This window comes from Barbus barbus, assembly GCF_936440315.1.
Source record: "Barbus barbus genome assembly, chromosome: 20".
Taxonomy (NCBI): domain Eukaryota; kingdom Metazoa; phylum Chordata; class Actinopteri; order Cypriniformes; family Cyprinidae; genus Barbus; species Barbus barbus.
This window is the reverse complement of record NC_136748.1, coordinates 26925883-26944482: the sequence shown is the minus strand read 5'-3', so window position 1 is coordinate 26944482 and position 18600 is coordinate 26925883. Positions and strand designations below refer to the sequence as shown.

The 18600-nt window shown below is 37.0% G+C and overlaps 1 protein-coding gene across 1 annotated transcript in view; it reads left to right on the top strand.

Moving 5' to 3' along the window:
- LOC306886051 (neuronal PAS domain-containing protein 3-like) overlaps positions 1–18600 on the top strand; it is a gene marked incomplete at both ends in the record, with an annotated part of 309700 nt that overhangs the window by 132279 nt on the left and 158821 nt on the right. The window contains one exon of the mRNA XM_079442910.1: positions 17657–17739. Within this exon, the coding sequence (XP_079299036.1) occupies positions 17657–17739 (83 nt within the window). The remainder of the gene's footprint in view (positions 1–17656; positions 17740–18600) is intronic.

Here is an 18600-nt window from a genome sequence, read left to right as displayed (position 1 = left end):
TCCCTCACAGTCCTGAATATGGGGTTATATTCTTGTAGTTGTGAACAGTTCAAACCACGCGCTATCACACACAGGTTAGATAATAGAGTTGAAGGGAATGCTTTACAAAGGCTCTCAGATAATGCTCTGAACAAACAGGTCTGATAGCAGATCTTAATTAAATCATGATGATGCTCGATACGGTTTGGTCAAATCTTTTTCCCCATTGGTCTGTTTTCTGCAGTTTCATAGTATAACTTAATATAAATAAACTTTTAATATAAACATTATATATACATTTTTTATATAAATTTAATAGAATTATAATGTTTATTATTATTATTCCAAATAAATAGTTTTATATATATATATATATATATATATATATATATATATATATATATATATATATATATATTTCCCATTATATCAAAATCAACATGTATATAATTTTAAATAATAACCCCAGGAAAGGACTTTTGGATTATTGATGATAACAAATAGCTTTTATTTTTTATTTTTTTTAGCAAACTCACTTAAATATATAACTCAGAAATCCATCACATTATAGTTAGAAATTTGTTTTTAAAAATAGTTTGTTTTTGACTTTAGTGTACTCTTGATTGTGAGATCTTAAATAGCACAGGTCTATAACTAGTCTAGACCAATCTACACTTTTATGTAACTGACTTAAGTCATATATGTTTCCAGAAAAACGCATTTCAGAAAAGTTATAAATTGATTTGCATTTTAATGAGTCAAAGAAGTATTTGACCCCTTCGCAAAACATGACTTAGTACTTGGTGGTAAAACCCTTGTTGGCAATTACAGAGGTCAGACGTTTCCTGTAGTTGGCCACCAGGTTTGCACACGTCAGGAGGGATTTTGTTCCACTCCTCTTTGCAGATCCTCTCCAAGTCATTAAGGGTTCAAGGCTAATGTTTGGCAACTCGAACCTTCAGCTCCCTCCACAGATTTTCTATGGGATTAAGGTCTGGAGACTGGTTAGGCCACTCCAGGACCTTAATGTGTTTCTTCTTGAGCCACTCCTTTGTTGCCTTGGCCATGTGCTTTGGGTCATTGTCATGCTGGAATACCCATCCATGACCCATTTTCAATGCCTTGTGCTGGCTTCAATGCCTTGGCCCTGACGGTACATGGCCCCGTCCATCGTCCGTTTGATGCGGTGCAGTTGTCCTGTCCCCTTAGCAGAAAAACACCCCCAAAGCATAATGTTTCCACCTCCATGTTTGACGGTGGGGATGGTGTTCTTGGAAAAATCCTTGATTTTTCCCCTTTAATATTTGTTGAGACAGACTAGTTCCGAGCAGTGCTCATGTTCAGCTCTATTTCCATGCTGACCTCTATGTAATGAACTAGTTGTAGCGTACTAAATCAGCGCAGAGTATTTAACACAACGGAGGAACTAATTCTTCCATTTAACTCAACATTTGCAATGAGATGACTTGTACCCTAATGGCTAGTAATGAATTCTTACCACCTCCTCTCTTCCTCTCTCCCTCCCTTTATATTCCCCTCCCCCCATTTTTCCTCTGTCGTGCTCTGAAGATAGTTCTACTTTTCCAATGCTTTATCTAATGCATAATGTTCATTTCAGGCCCCTAATTAGGTTTAAATGAAAATTGGCTCTGCAGAAAGATGGATAGCTGGGAAAGCATCAAACCACCCAGCATGTCCCGGAGTTGTGAGGCTGAAAATGCAATTTGGTGAAGCAGTGCTGCGAGGAGCGCAGAGTTCATTAATTTTTATATGCAGGTACTATCCCAGAGGTGCACCTGACGAGCTCCGACTCTACCTGGACATGAACACAAAAACCCTTTGACTGCCGCTCGCTTTTATTGCTGCTCTTTTACTCTGCTGGTGCTTCCACAGGTACAGACACTGTCCACATACATGCACTGTTCCGAAACCTAGCAAGCTGCCTGACTAGACGGCATTTGAGTATTACAAGCACACTTTTACAGTAGGCTGTACAGTAGGCTACAGTAGTATCCTTTAGTTACTAATTTGCACTCTTTAGACACTGATATATACACTTTAGGTACTATATCCACCAGGCCCGGTGCCAGGACGCATGACATGGGGGGTGCTTTTGTATTTCTTGGGGGGGCCGAATTGGAGGGGGGGGGGTAGTTTCAAGTGAACGCTTAAAATACATTATTTGGGTAACACTTTACAATAATTAACTAACACTTTAATACATTAACTAACATTAACTAATGGAACCTTATTGTAAAATGTTGCAATTATTTGTTATTAAAGCATATACGTTCACAAAAACACTTAAATTAAACAGAAAAGCAAGCAGGTGCATGATTTGGCATGGTAGCCAATACAAATACTTAACCGTTTCCTTACCTAAATCCTGCATTTGGACCAGGCTCAGTTGCAGAATCACATCACTCTGTGCTTCTGAAATGATCTTTATCTACATAGTGTAGTAGTTAGCTACCTCTGTGTCGTACGTGGCTGCTTGTCAAGCATGAAAAACACAAGTTTGATTTAAATTCTGAATATATTATCGTATACAGTATGCAAAGAGCGCTCCCTTTAAATTTATTAAAAACTGTCACTCATTCATCACGATCTTACAAAGTTCCGTTTTAACCAACAAATGTGACCACACCAAGTTTTTTTTTTTAATGTGTGGATTCCAACCTAAACACCTCTGATTGGCCATTGCGTTTTAGAAATCAACATATATGTCTGTGATTGGCTACGTTGCTCACCTCTGCGAAAATGCATTGTAAAATCAGTTGAAGCTTTCCAAAGCAGAAAGGCAGATAAACTGGATTGTTTGCCAAATCTATTTTGTTATGCTATTATTATGAAGAAAATAGATCCTAGACCAGGAGTTATGGGCAGCTTTTCCATCTAAAAGCAATCAGTTAGACTATAGACTTTAAGGTACTATATGCACCCTTTAGGATTTAATACACACCCTTTAGGTACTAATATACACCCTTTAGGTGCTAATACGCACCCTTTAGGTAATAATATGCACCCTTTGACTACTAATATGTACCTTAAAGGTACTATATGTGCCCTTTAAATACTAATACACACCCTTTAGATATTAATATGCACCCTTTAGGTACTAATATGCACCTTTTAGGTACTACTACATATCTTTAAGGTACTAAATGCACCCTTTTGGTACTAATATGCCCCCTTTCAGTTACTAATTATATACCTTTTATGTACTAATATGCACCCTTTAGGTACTAATATATAACTTTTACGTACGAATACACACCCTATACACTGTAAAAAATTTCAGACCTCCCAACTCAAAATTTTCTAGTGACTGATTACATCTAAATTTTTCCATTGGCCCAATTGCAATTTCTGCTATCAATTGTGGCAACAGTCTGTTAACATTGGCTCAATGAGAAATAATATGTTGAGCCAATGGAAAAATTTAGATGTAATCAGTCACTAGAAAATTTTGAGTTGGGAGGTCTGAAATTTTTTACAGTGTAGGTACTAATATGAACCCTTTATTTATTGTAAATATACTTATATTAATTCAATAGACGAAAATATTGATGAACAATACTTCAAATCTAATTGAAATTTGACTATTTTACCAGAAATTGCTAGTCCTGTTTTTGTTTTCTCTGTAGAGGATTGTGTGATTAGCTTAGCAACATGCTAATGGAAAACTCTATTGGAATTCATTGTTAGTAGAAGTAAGCTTCATATAAGATGCTGTATCTGTGTGGTGTGTGAGGAGTTGTCTATGTAGTGTTCCAGATCAGTCACTTTTGAGGTTCCATTTCAGTTAGGATGTTGTCTTAGAAGGCAATTGCCTATGAAGTCAGTAAACAGAAAGCAGCTTGCTAGGTTTTGGAACAAAGCAACAGAGAAAAAAGATACACATTAACTCAAAATGAAAAGAGTTTCATTATGGTCTTACACAGCAAAAAAATCTGTTCTTACTCTTGGTATTTTGATCTTGTTTTCTAGTAGAAATATCTAAACATAACTTTAAACATCTATCGATCTGTCTGGCTGTCTGTCTGTCTGTCTGTCTGTCTAGTCTGTCTGTCTGTCTGTCTGTCTAGACTGTCTGTCTGTCTGTCTGTCTGTCTAGACTGTCTGTCTTTTCGATTCATCCTGTATGAGCTTGCAAGCCTCGGTGTGAGCGTCATAACATAAAGCGCTGTTCATGACTGTAATCCGAGGCTCAGATCCAGGACCTCTCTCTTTCTCCCTCCTTCTCTCTTTCTCTTCTCCTCACTGGATCATGTCATTGTGGGTTAGCTCCTAATTACTCTCTCCCAGAGACGTTCCAAATATTCCCCTGGTGCTAATATTTTTCTGCCTCAACGACTCATTATGTTGTTTGGCAGCCTGAAACATCAGCCTTTCAATGTCTGAGCGCCGCAGCTCATGTACAGTCTTCCACCTCTACACCTCTCTCTCTCTCTCTCTCTCTCTCTCTCTCTGTCTCTCATCTGCCGGTCTGTTTCCACGACTACTCCAGTTGCCGTGGCATTACAGGTTTTTCTGTGCAGTCTGAATGTGTCTGTAATCATCTATGTTATAGATTCAATAGCGTGACGCCTGAGACTCGTGTCTGCGTAACCTTTGTTGATTGCACACTGCGATTAGCCACCCTTTAAAAGCATCATTCTGCTGTAAGACCAATGTGCCCGGTCTATACTCTGTCTTCTTACACTGTCATTTCCTTTCTGTCCTTTATTTGATTTTTTGCTCAGATGTTGATTGTTCATAGCTTAGGAAACTTAATGGAGTTATTACTTATGTTTTATTGAAGTATAACACATCAAATACAGTATGTTTCCCCACTTAGATGAATATATATTCATTTTGGGTCAATACGATTTCAACTGAAATCACCTGAAAATATACATTTGTATTTATTTATTTATTACATACATGTTAGGGTCAGTAATTATTGTTCCTTTTTTCCAAATTTTTTTCTAGAAAGGTTTTTTTATTATTATATTTTATATATATATATACACACACATACATATTATTTCAACTGAAATATCATGAAAATGTTAAGCTTTTTTATTTTTATTTTTTAGTTTTACTAATACTATGTATATATAATATTATATATTATTATAGTTTTTTATTCTTACTTGTATATTAAAATATACATGTTTTAAATTATCAGAAGAAATTATAGAATTAAATTGAAAATAAATGTATGATTGTTAAGAAATTAAATGGATTTAAAGTGATTTTAGTGAGTTATAATGTTCCAAAAAAAAAAAAATAATAATAATAAAATCTGTTTTAAACAGCTACTGTTCTTTTTGACGGTTCAAAAAATTATTAAGGGCTGCTGCTTTTCCATAATAGGCATATTACAAATATTTATAATTAGTATAAGTATAGTATAATAAACTAGAGAATGCTAGAGGAGATGCATGTGAGATTACTGGAGATTTTTTCTCTGGAGAAGATCTCAGCCTAGGAGAAACTATTGAGATATTAATGATTATTAATTAAAAAAAAAATTTATTATTTTTTTTTTTTTATGGCTGCACATTAACATAGAATCTTCTTAACTGTCTTAGTCTTAGGCATTTTGCCAGGTAGGATGTATTGAAGTCAAGGACATCTGTGGAGGACAACATGGCAGCGTTTTAGTGCACATGTTTTGATGTGTGTGTGTGGTGAGGCGGGGAGTTTAAGTGTTGTGTCTGTTAGATGCATGTAATGCTTCCATCGTGAGCTGTGAGAGGAAAGTATCTGGAAAACACAGACTTCATGGTACGTAGAGTGGCCTTGATGTTCCTTCAGCCCTTCACAGAACACACCTCAACCATGACATCCGCCGTTATGTGTTTCGGTGCAAAGAAAACTAGAGGAAAGTGGAAAAGTCTGGTCTTTCATTCGGCAAGTTGTTTTATTTTCTGTAGCGCTTGTGTTAATGTCTTAATATTGTATTCCGTTTGACTGGATCATCCATGCTGAGAATTTCTCCCTCGGCCTCATCAGCGTGTGAATTATTAAACAGTGTAAGCAAAGTTAATAGTCAAGTGCTGACCAAGTGCTTCAGGATTTCTGGGGCTTCTTCAGCAAACCTATGGAAATCCACCAATCAGTATGCTTCATTTTGCAAGAAAACATTAAGAAACATTGGCATTTTGTTATTTTTTTCCCATACTTCTCAAGTCCGAAAGACGTCTGAATTCAGTCCAGTTCTCCACCGTCCCGCAGCACGCATCCTGCTAGCCTGGCTGTCTTCGGTTGGGTTTCTGAACAGAAGCCTGCTGCTGCACTTTGGTAATGGATTGTTTATCTATATGGCTGCACTGGAGGGCAGCGCAGGCAGCCTGCCTTGTGCTTTAATGCGGTTTGCCATAATGAATGCATTTCCAAATTAGATGAGGCTTTTTTTACCCCCATTATTTTCTTTTGCTCATCCCGTGGTATTGATTCAGTTGCGGTGCCCCCTGAACTTGACCTTGCTTGGGCTGGTCAATGTCAATATCTCGTCCTCCTTTGCCTTTCCTCGTCAGAGCAAACTATCGATATCTGCATTTAGCAACCGGGACTCTCAGGATCTAAAGATCCATACGCATTTCGGAGGCGTCAGAATAAAGCATCGGCCTCTCGTGAGAACGAGAGAGCAGCACAGCATCCTTGACTTAAAGTCTACATGAAATCAAACTGACCTGGTGCACGATTCTGTATCCTGAAGAAGATAAAATGTGAGTGTCAAAAAGGGTTTGATTGAATTTATATTATTTTTCTTAAAATAATTTGAAAGCTGTTTTATTAATTGAATTATTCATTTTGTATGATTAAATAATTTTTTTTTTTTAAATGGCAAATATTTTTTTTTTTTTAAATATGATTTAAAAAGAAAAAGGGAAAAAAAAGAAATAAGATGTCATATAATTATCTTCATTTAGGGTCTTTTCTCAGTAAATATTCATATATGCAATTAATTTGATTGATTATTCAGCTTGTCATGTATTTCATTTTTTGTAATACTTTTAATTGATTGACAGCTCTAATTATTTGTCTCTAGTCACATGGCCTTGATCGCACTAAAAAAAGGAAAGTTGTTTTAGAGGTGGAAAAAGTTACTATAGTTTGATGGATGATTATGGAAAGCTTTTTTTTCCGTTTGTAATAAGACCAGATGCATTTATTAAGAAATAAAATGGAAATTTTGATGTTGTCTGTAAATGATAATTTATAAGGAAGGAAGGCCAATTTACTTAAAAAAAAAAAAAAAAAAGTTGTGGATGTCGTTTCATGTTTAAAGGGGTCATCGGATGCCCCCGTTGTTGAAGTTGATATGATTCTTTAGGGTCTTAATGAAAAGTCTATAACATACTTTGGTAAAAATTTCTCAATGGTAGTGTAAAAAACACCTTCTTTACCCTGTCAAAATCAGCTCTGTTTTCAGCACGCTGTTCAAGTCCATGTTGCTTTAAAAAAGTGAGCTCTGCTGACTCCGCCCCTCTCTTCCGTGGAGTGACGAGCAGACCATAGATATGTGTAGATTCCCTATTCGACCGCTCCAGATTCGTTGACGCATCTTACATTCACCGTAATAATCAATGAATATTCAAAGATATACAAGCTTATAACTTGCTGTTGTAGACGCACACAGTCAATGCGCTCAAATATTCGCAGACCGTTCCAAAAATGGCGGTTGGCTTACGTATCGCGACCCATAGAAACAGTCGATAATGAGGCATCTAGGTATATATTTCTGTGGAGCATACTAAACTTCAGCTGCGAAACTGGCTAACTAGCACATTATTAGGAAAGGTGATTTGCAAAGATTCATAAAATCGCTTATACTCACTTCTTCTGTAGATAAAGCTGGATCACGAATGATTCAGGCGAACATAGACGCATTTAGGCAGATCGGGGATCGGCGCATTCTCTTCAAAATGAAAATAAGGTTAATCCTCTGCATCTTCAGAGGCTCAGATGTCAGGAGTAAATGACGACTGCTATATTCATTTTTACATCCAACAACTAAACACTTCAATCGCTTAATCGGAGACATCTTGTCTTCCCCTGCACCGGAGTCGACACATTGATGGACTGATGACAGCTCACTCAGGGCGGGTCTAAGGTAAGACGGCCTCAGGGCTGCTGCTGGCCAAATGGGTGCCCTAAGCAGGATTGTATTGTTGTGCCCCCTCCCTCAAATATAATGGAAGTAAAAAAAATACTACTATAGGGGTCAAAATAGAACTTTAATAAAATATAAAAGTAAATAAATAAAGTGTAATTAAATTGTATTATTTACAAATTACAATTGTAGCTCAAGACCGTTACCTATGGCTATTTTTTTATCAATAAAGTTTTTACTGTGATAAAAACATGGTTAATTTGTGGTTGTGATGTCCACATGTTTTTTGTTGAGGAAATTATAGAGGCTGTCTCATCTATAGCTAAAAGGTGGCCAGAAATGAAAGATTAAGTGGATATTTGAGTTAAATGTTTGGTCAATAGCCTATTAAACAAGGATATGATTGTCCTGTAAGTGTATCAGCAGCAATTGCCAGGCTTTTGGCGCCCTTTACAGGCATTTATAACATGTAATGTTGAAAAAAAACAGACACCATCACAAAATTTGTAATGGTTTTACTGGACTTGTATTAGTTTTAATGGAAACACAATGGACCCTGTTGGTTTCTACTGGGAATTGGTCACCTTCTATTGGTGGCTTGTTAAAACCAATAAATCCTAATGGAATATGTCCCAAAACACACTACAGATACCATTTTTTTAATGGTTAAAAGTTGATGGTTTGTAATGGTATTTGTGATTCATTTGTGATGGTATTAGAATTTTGCGAGGTGCGAGCAGATGCGGGCGCGGATGCAGGAATGGCGCGTCACGTTTTATTTTTTTTTGAGCAACTGGGATGGTGCCCCCCTGGGAGACGGTGCCCTATGCAAAAAGTGTACTCTGCGTATTGGGAGCAGCGGTACTGAACGGCCTTGTCAATCAACTATCGTGGGAGGGGCCTGTACAGAACTACGTCATTCTGACATGAATCTCAGATATGCAATTAACTTGTTTAATTGTATATATGAAGCATGGTCAGGCTGGTCCAAAAGCTGGTTTTAGAGGTGTTTTGGCCACTTTTCAGTGGTTTAAGTTGGTTTTTCAGCAGGAATGTTTGTGAGTGATTTGACAGAAAAGCATTGACCTGCGATATGCTTCAAAAATCACAGTGTGGTTTCGGCCTTGTCTTTCACCATTATCTTAATCACTGTCAAATGACCAGCTCCACCATTCAGCGCTCTCAAGTTTTTCCAGTTAAAACAGCAGGTGTTCGTTCACTGTGTTTTACTACCATCAGGTTTTTCCTGTTTTTTTTGCCGCAGCGGTGGAAATGAATGGGTTTTGTTCTTGGAATGGCTCTGCTTTGAGGATAATGCGAGCTGTGAGTATGATGATGCTCTCTTTCTCTCGCTCTCCGTCAGTTTTGATATGGATCGTGAGTGGACAGTGCTTGTCAGCTGGAGAGCTTGTGTCCCGCGCTCCCCCGGCCCTCTTATCTCCGGATCTGACTCAGTTGTTTCTGCTCGTGATGAGAGGAAATAGCACAATGATAAAATACCGAATCACTTCAGCAGGGACTTCAGAGCCTCTACGAGCTTTCCATAGACAATTATTCCTCACTGAGCGCCTCTTCAAGGTGTAATCTAACATCTCCGTAGCAACTGAGCTGGAGATTTCCACTTGTGCCGCGTTCGTTCGCGCCGTACGTGTGTTTTAGGCGCAGAGATAATACCAGTCACACTGAGGCTGAGCGCAGACAGACTAGTGAACAGGGTTTGGGAGCTTTGGATGCACACTTATTCTGTAATGCATCGATCGATCATATGACTTTCTGATAATTATGATGTAGATAGATAAATTTTTTCATTTTTTATTTCTGCATGAAAGCAACAACGTAACTGTTATGAAATATTTGGAGTTGTAGATCACCTGAAACTATAGTGTATAGAACTATAATGTAAATAAATAAATATACACTACCATAAATATAATATACTGTATATACACTACCAGTCAAAAGTTTTTAAACGGTAAGATTTTTAGAATCCTCTTCTGCTCACCAAGCCTGCATTTATTTGATCCAAAATACAGCAACAACAGTAATATTGTGAAATATTTATACTATTTAAAATAACTGCTTTTTTATTTAAATATATTTTAAAATGTAATTTATTACTGTGATTAAAAGTTAGATTTTCAGCATCATTACTTCAGTCTTCAGTGTCACATGATCATTCAGAAATCATTATGGAATTATGGAAATTATTTTTATTTAGCAAGGATGCTTTAAATTGATCAAGAGTGATGATAAAGACTTTTATAAAGATTTCTATTTCAGATAAATGCTGTTCTTCTGATCCAATCTCCTAACATTAGGTCAAAAGTAATCTGAAAGGAATCAAAAAGTAGTCAGACTACATTACCTAATAACATTTACATTTACATTTACATTTATTCATTTAGCTGACGCTTTTATCCAAAGCGACTTACAATTGCTATATATGTCAGAGGTCGCACGCCTCTGGAGCAACTAGGGGTTAAGTGTCTTGCTCAGGGACACATTGGTGTCTCACAGTGGATTCGAACCCGGGTCTCTCACACCAAAGGCATGTGTCTTATCCACTGCGCCAACACCACCAGTGTAATGTAATAAGTGTAATGTCACTAACTACAATTTTCGTCATGTAATTTGCAATCAGCAATGGACAAAAATGTGTAAGTAATCTACCCAGACTGTATATAGACACGGAATTCCATGAAATCCGTTAATGAGAAATTAGCTTTTTGTGTTGGCGTATTCCCTATTTGAACAAGAATTTGAACAGTTGTGCAGGACATAAATCATTAACAGACATGGATTAAAAGCCACAAAACCCATTTTTGATTTCATAGGGTCTTTCAAAAACTGTCTACGATGGGCAGGTTTTGGAGCAGAGATGCAGAGAAGGAAAGAGAGTGAGAGAGAGCGGATGAGCGAGCCGTCATTAGCGCAGAATGAAGCGGCTTAAATTTTGATGATATAAATGAGGAGAAAAGATGAGCATGGATTATTGAACACATCATCATGAAAACTTAAACCAGTCAAAGACGTTAAAAGAAACTAATTAAAACAAATGTTTCAACCTCCATCTTCACGGGCATCACTTATTCAGAGGCCTGCGTGAGGAGAGCGATCCGGCCCTGTCATTATCCAGACTACAGTAAATTATTTAATGACATTTGGTCTGTGAAAACATTAGAGGTAGATTATGGATCGAAGGACACCGGGTGGGAAGGAAAACCAATGGGAAATTTGACTTACGGTTTGAAATGTTGGAAAATATAGATTATTACTGTTGTATTGTTTGGATAGATCAATACATACAGTGTTTTGTGATATAGAGCAGCTGACATATTAAAAAATGCATTTAAAGTTTCACATATTTAAGAATTCAAACTGTTTTTATGTATTGCATCAATAAGTTATTGTGTATTCTGTGCATATATCTGTGTGAATTCAATACAATAATATTATACATAGTAACCCTATTTTGGCATATTATTTGGCACATTTATGATGAATATGCCTGACGTGCACAATGTTTAGTTAATTTTATAACCATTTGGTACCTGAAACAGTTGAAGTTTTGATTTTCAGGACCTTTTCTGAAAAGAAAATGTAGACATTTGAGCTCTTGGAAGTGTAATTGAATTCCCCTAATGTAGACTTTGATGAAGGGTTTGGATTCAGTGAAACGTTGAACTCTAATTTTCATTTGCCCTGATTTCTCAGTATTGTGGTATTGGTTTATAATCCCATGAATATCAGCATGGCTCTTTTGCGATGAAGAGTTTCTCTCTGAAATGCAGGCTTGGGTTTCCGCCCTCCTCTTTGAGGAACGTTTACGGTGTTCAAAGACAACCGAACAATGAAACAAGAGTCTGTAATTTTCTGAATAAGTTAATGACATGCTGTGTTCTGTTCGGTCTCATCATTTCATTAACTCGCTGTGCTTTTACAAGCAACTACACAAGTGCAGGAGATGTTGTGGTGTGTGTGCACGATGGGCTGTTCAGTCCTGATCGGAGATCACCTTGAGCTTTATCAATTGCGGCGTGACGGGACTCACTCCTGTCTAATGAGAGCAGACGTTGAAGCAAATGAACCAGGTGAAACATGGGAGAAATCTGACATTGTTCACTTTAAATCAGTGTAATTAGAAATGTAATTTAAAGTCACCATGAAATCAGAAATGACCCCATGTAGTCTCCTGATCCTACTGTGCATGATTTATTTGAAAGAAAATGTTTGTTTGCATCTTTCTTTAGCATGTAATAACTTACTCCACCTCTCAGCAGACTTTTTCACTTTGATTTAATGAATCCCTTTTACTTATCTTCTCTCCTCCAAATGCTTTATTCTGGTACAGTAACATTACATGAACAAATTGATTTGCGAAAGATTAAATGAAGCCCTATTCTACATTATTTTAACTACTTCTACTACATTTGATTCAGAACTTTAGTTGTGGTTGTTTTTTTACGTATATGAACTCAGCAATCACACTTGGATCCGCAACAAAACAAACCTGAGACCACCTCTGATTCAACAATAATTAATAATTATTATAACATTATAATAAATATAATAATTTAGTTTTTTGGAACAAACAAACCAACTATAAGTCTAAAAACATCCTTAATATAATATCTTAATAAATATCTTAATACCTTTAATCAGCTGGAAAAGTATCCATTTCTACAAGTAAAATATATTTCAATTTTTAAAGTCTACTTTTAATGGTATAAGTAAATATAAGTCTGAAAACACTCTTAATCTATAAGTAAATATAATTTCAATTAATTACATATTAAGTATTTTTCATTAAAATGTAAGTCAATACAAGTCTGAAAACAACCTTAAAATAATATTGTATAATACTTTAATATCTTTTTTTTTTTTTTTTTTTTTGCTGCAATGCATCTGTTTATGTAAGTAAAAATGGGCAGTGAATTCAGTTTGCTTAAATGGGTCATTTCACACAATTTCTGACTGTTATTATTATTTAATTTTAAAGTCCACTTTCAATGATAGCTAATGTTTTTGAACTACCTATGGGTGTGAAAACACCCATAATATAATATTTTATAATACCTTAATATCTTTTTTTTCTTCTGTAAATACATTTTATGTTATGGGCCATAGCTTCCTTTTTTTCAATTTTAAAGTTTACTTTTTATATAAAGCAGGGTCTCTTGAAACACGAAAAACCCTGTTGAGTTTTATGTGAATATTTTTCACTCTCTCTTTCATGAGTAAACATCTGTGAATGTAAGAATTATATATGCAAATGACTTTTTATGGCTGGTATGATTGGCTAAGCTCTTCACGTGTGAATTGAGTAAGTTAAACATTAGACATTGCCTGTACAAAAAAAAAAAAAGTTGTGTCGAGGGACAGATTAATTGACTGAAATTAACCTGTTTTTGACTGATATTCCCTAGTTCCTGGAAAACATATTCACATTCCCGATTAGATCCTGAAAGCCTCGTCTGATCACCACAGACTCAATGTGGCCGGTTAGCATGTGAGTTAGCATTCCTTAACACATGAGTTTCCCTGAATTATGCGACTTCCCATTGTGTCGTCCATGGCTTTGACGTTGTCCGTGGCTTCCGACCGCGAGAGCATTGACAGCTTGATGAATTAGGCCTGACACTTGCCAAAATAGCCGTCCTGTGTGCCAGCTGCCAGTTGAGCATCTACACTCCGTTAATTGAATTGGCAATTCGTGTAACAGTACCTGCCCCTGAGCCTTTGGTGAAGCCAGAGACCGCCATTTAGCTCCAATAATCCAGGACTAGGGAATAAGAGGTCTAAGCTTCACAAGAAATTATTGCAGATTTAAAATGACAGTCTGATGCCTTGCTGCCAATTTCGCATTCAATGAGAAATAAATTAACAATAGCAATAATGTTGACTTATAAAAGTGAAAGTTAAATTGACTTTCTAATAGCGCAAGCGATTTGAAATTGCCACTGTGGCGAGTAACAAATTGCATTTATTGCAGTCTTGCACTAAATGCTGTTTGTGGCGTGGCGGGTATTGAGGACTAGCATTACATATTGAAAGTGTCAAATGGAAACAATATTGTCTCATAATAAAATGCCATTAGTTTATATCTGATGCAGACTGTCCATTTGCATGTTCACGAATTGGCGTCAAGGACTTTGGAATATTGCACTTTTGGAATCGCGATACTCTGAATGAAATAACATCAGACTCTATGTCTTTGGCAAAATCCCAATTCTCAATACATCAGTCTTGTATATTCTTCAATGCTGTTACTGTATTGTGCGAGACTTATTAGGGCAGCTGTGATGTATTTGCTTGCGTTTCCGGCGTAATATATTTGTGTGCGCTCAATCTGGCGTGGCATGGAGCTAAACTGGAGAAGATGTATTATGGAGAATCATGGCAGGACAGACATTGTGTTGCCTCTGTGCTCCCACGAGCTCTTTATTCATTTATCATTTGCGTCACGAGCAAAATGAAGCAGATTAATAGAGCATAATTCCTGAGATCAATATTCAATTATATTCATCTCTCTGGCTGCTCGGACGGCTGTGCAGAGGGATGGAGACACAGTCGCGTAGTCTTGTCGTTGGACAGTATTGAGTGTGCTTAAACCAGGGGACATTAGAGTCGTTTAAGATGCCTTTATTTGATGTTTTCAATGCACTTAAAAACTGCACTTGAAATCTGTCTGGATTGGTTTTTATGTCAATGCAGTGAACACATGATGTTTGTGTTAACAGGTGCATTGAAGCTGTGAGGTGCGAGGGCCTCAAAATGTGACAGATTAGGCTTTAAGACTCAACCCACTTGGTTGCACTTTGTTTCGATAAGCTCATCTGCAGTTCAACATGTTCACATTTTTCATTATGAAATATTAACCGCAGAGTTTATAGTTTGAAAAGCTCCTCAAGGTCAAGGAATTTGTAGGACGTGTGGCTGATTTCCATGCGGTGGTCTTAAGCGAGGGTCCTTGTGTGATGAGAGCTGTTGTCTGGAGATGTCGACAGAGATGAGGGTAATTTGAAGCTGGTCAAGTGACATCTTAACTTTGGTATATTTTACATTTACTTGGACTGCTGGTGTTTGGGTTCAGATGTCTGCTAGAGCACATTATATGCTGTGTTCACACTGGGTTAAATTCAGGTTGCATTTTATTTAATTTATTTTTATTTAATTTATTTTGAATGTATTTGTACTGTATTGTGTGGGACTTTTTTAATTTAATTGAAATTGATTTAATTTAATTTTTTATTTTAGATTTTGCAGCATCTTTGCAGCATCTTTACTGTATTGTGTGGGACTTCTTTCTTTGTAATTTAATTTAAGTGCCCCTTTTATGGATTTTTGAAAATTACCTTTCATGCAGTTTTTAACACAGCTCTAAGTGAATGAAAACATCCTGCAAAGTTTTAAATCTGAAGGTGCACCGTGTATAAAGTTATTGTCTCTCAAAGAAGAGACAAAAAAAGAGTCAACTCTAAATCACTGAAATGAGTGGTTTTTAAAATGAATCTCAAGCCGTTTCATGTTGATGTCAACATGAAACATTAGCATATTGCCCGCCCTCTTGTTGGTCTTTTTGCGTTGGTCTGAATGAAAATGCTAATTTATTCTTTGCCACTAGGTGCCGCTTTTGGAGCGGTAGAAATATCTGTTTCCATGGTAACGCTGTACACAAAGCAGCACTGCACTCACAAAGGCTGCTTTATCAGGCATTACAGGCATGAGAATGAGACCAATCCGACCAATCACCGCAGATTAGTGTCATGCAAAGGAGGGGTTTGGGAGTCGTTGAGCAAATAAGGTAAAAATAAATGCATATAAGAAAATGAAAGTGTTTTTTGACCTTGCATGCATGTCAACCTGTTGTTGGGGACTCCCAAAACCAAAATACGAACCTTTCATTACCCATAATAGGGGCACTTTAAATTTATTTAAATTTGTTTTATTTTAGATTTTGCCAAATTTGAACTGTATTGTATGGGACATCTAACATTTTATTTTATTTTATTTTATTTTAATTCAATTTTATTTTATGTTTTAATTTATTTTAATGTATTTTATTATTGTATATTTTATAGTGTCTTTACTGTATTGTTCAGGATTTTTTTCTTTTAAATATAATTTCTTACATTTTATATTTATACTTTATATTATATTTTATTTTACAATGTCTTTACTGTGTTGTGCAGGACTTATTTTCTTTAATTTATTTTAAATTTTATTTTGTTTTAGTGTATTTTACAGTGTATTTAATGTATTGTGTGGGACTTGTTTTCTTTTCTTTTTTTATTTATTGGGAAAAACTCACAGTAAATGTTTGCTTACAATTAAAAATGTTACCATGTATTATGTTTTTTATACACTTGTTGATTTCCAGCTTTATTCATATTTGTTTTTTGCCAAGCATCAATTTTGGACCTGTTTGTGTTACCAAATCTTTTTGAACCAAACTCGACATCAGACAGACTTCCGTTTGTCCCAAAAGCTCTAGTGTGTTATTAAGCACACGTGTGTTGAGCATCAGGTTGCACTGATTGCGTGTGCACGAATGCGTGTGTCACCCAGTATTTTGATTTGCAGGTATGTGTGCATGTTTTTCTGTGCGATCCTCAGAGTGTGAGAGCTCCCTCTGCTGTGCATTGCGAGCCGCCATGTCAGAGTCCCACTGGCTCGGGACTGTTTGTGTTTCCACCCGCAGTGCTACTGACCCCGGCACTCCAGGGACAGAGCTGAGAGCCCGTCTCTCTCTTTCTCTCTCCTTCAGCTGCCACTGCCCTTCCCGCTCATGTTGTGGCACGAACGTTCCTCCAGGGCTGACACAGGGCTTACTGCTGAAAGCATTACCGGAGGGGAAAAGTGTGTTTACCCAGCTTGAGGCTCTCTGAAGGACATAGGCCTCTCATTTGTGTCTCGGCCCCTCTCGTGAGGCTCACCTGGGGCACAATGTCCTCCTGTCCCTGTTGCACCCTCCCTGAACGGAAAACGTTGTTTGCTGCTGGTCCTTGAGAATCCTTAATGGCCGTTCAGTGCTTTATTACATCATTAATTGCACTTAATTCAGCAACATTACCCGAACGCCTGGCTAGGCTTGGAAAATTAAGTACAGAGCACTTTGTTATAAAATTCTCTATAATGAGCTCTGGTGGGACAAGGTCTGTTAAGTTTGAAATCACCCCAGGCCATTTTTTAGCAGAGCCTGAGCCGACTTTAAAGTTGGAAACTTGGAAAAAAATGCCCTGAGGGTGCTGTTCTCTGGGTGCTTTGCAGCTCAATGGATGTGGCGATATTAGTCCTGCTATAAACAGCAGGCTTTGTAGTGCCGAGCCCGGCTGAATATGCAGAAGGGAGCCGTTCCGAGGCTTTGATTTGCATCTGTGTATTTACAGTACCGGGGGCTTAGTATTATTGGGGCGGAAGTGTTTGTTCAACAGTTTACCGTATCTGTTTAAAATCGCACAGGCGGATTCCATTTCCAAATCGGCTCGAATATAAAGCAGAAGCGTGTGTGCGTGCGTGTGCATGCGCTTGCCGACACAGTGTGCTCATGCTGTGTGCTTCTCTCCACAGCTATCGGGTCCCAGCGGAGGCGGAGCCCCAGCGTTGTTGCCTCGGAGATCTTTGAGCCTCACCTTGGCAGCCACATCCTGCAGGTAAGATGAGATTCCAATGGTTTCAACTGTCTTTGTTCATCTGAAACACCCGGATTTTCTTGGGTTGGGACTAACATGAGATCAACACTGGGTATGAAGATCATACTATGCATATTTTAAAGCTGCAGTCCGTAACATTTTTTGGTAAAAAATGATCCAAATTCAATATTTCAGCAAGTACATAACCAGACAGTGTTTAAAACTATCTCCTTACTATAGCCCAATTCACAATGGTTATCTTATAATAATGTTTTTTATTTGAGTGTACTCCCTGTATTTGAGGGTAGGTTTTTGCGGGAAATTCGAGCATGCTGCTGCGTCATTACGTCACGTCTATCCTCATGGCTATCGCATGTGAGGATCCTGCAGGTGGTGGCTAGTTTATAGCCTTTTCTCACAGCAGCTAGAATAATTAAATGTCAAAAAATCATTTTGATGGCAGATTGTAATCCAGAAAGGATTATATGAAACATGTGAATGAATTTAAATTATATTCCAGTTTTAAATGTGCTTCTGATTACAGATAGATAAAAGGAAACCAGTTTGAAGGGAGCATAGTTTGCTTTTTGGGTTAAAAAAATGTATTAACATGAAATTCGAATGGTATGACAATTAGAAATTAGACTGTACAGAAATTGAAATCTACACGCTAATACACACTATACTCATAGTCATGCAATGCTGATGTTGTTAATATTAATAATTTGAGAATAAAGTATAACAATAATAATAACTTGATGATGTGAAATGAGCTAACTGATTTAATCAACATTGGTAGCGTGATTTATTGTAATGCTTTTTTCCTCAGTTGGGAAGAACAAGCGTGGCAGACTTGTTACTTACTTGTTCAGATGACAATAT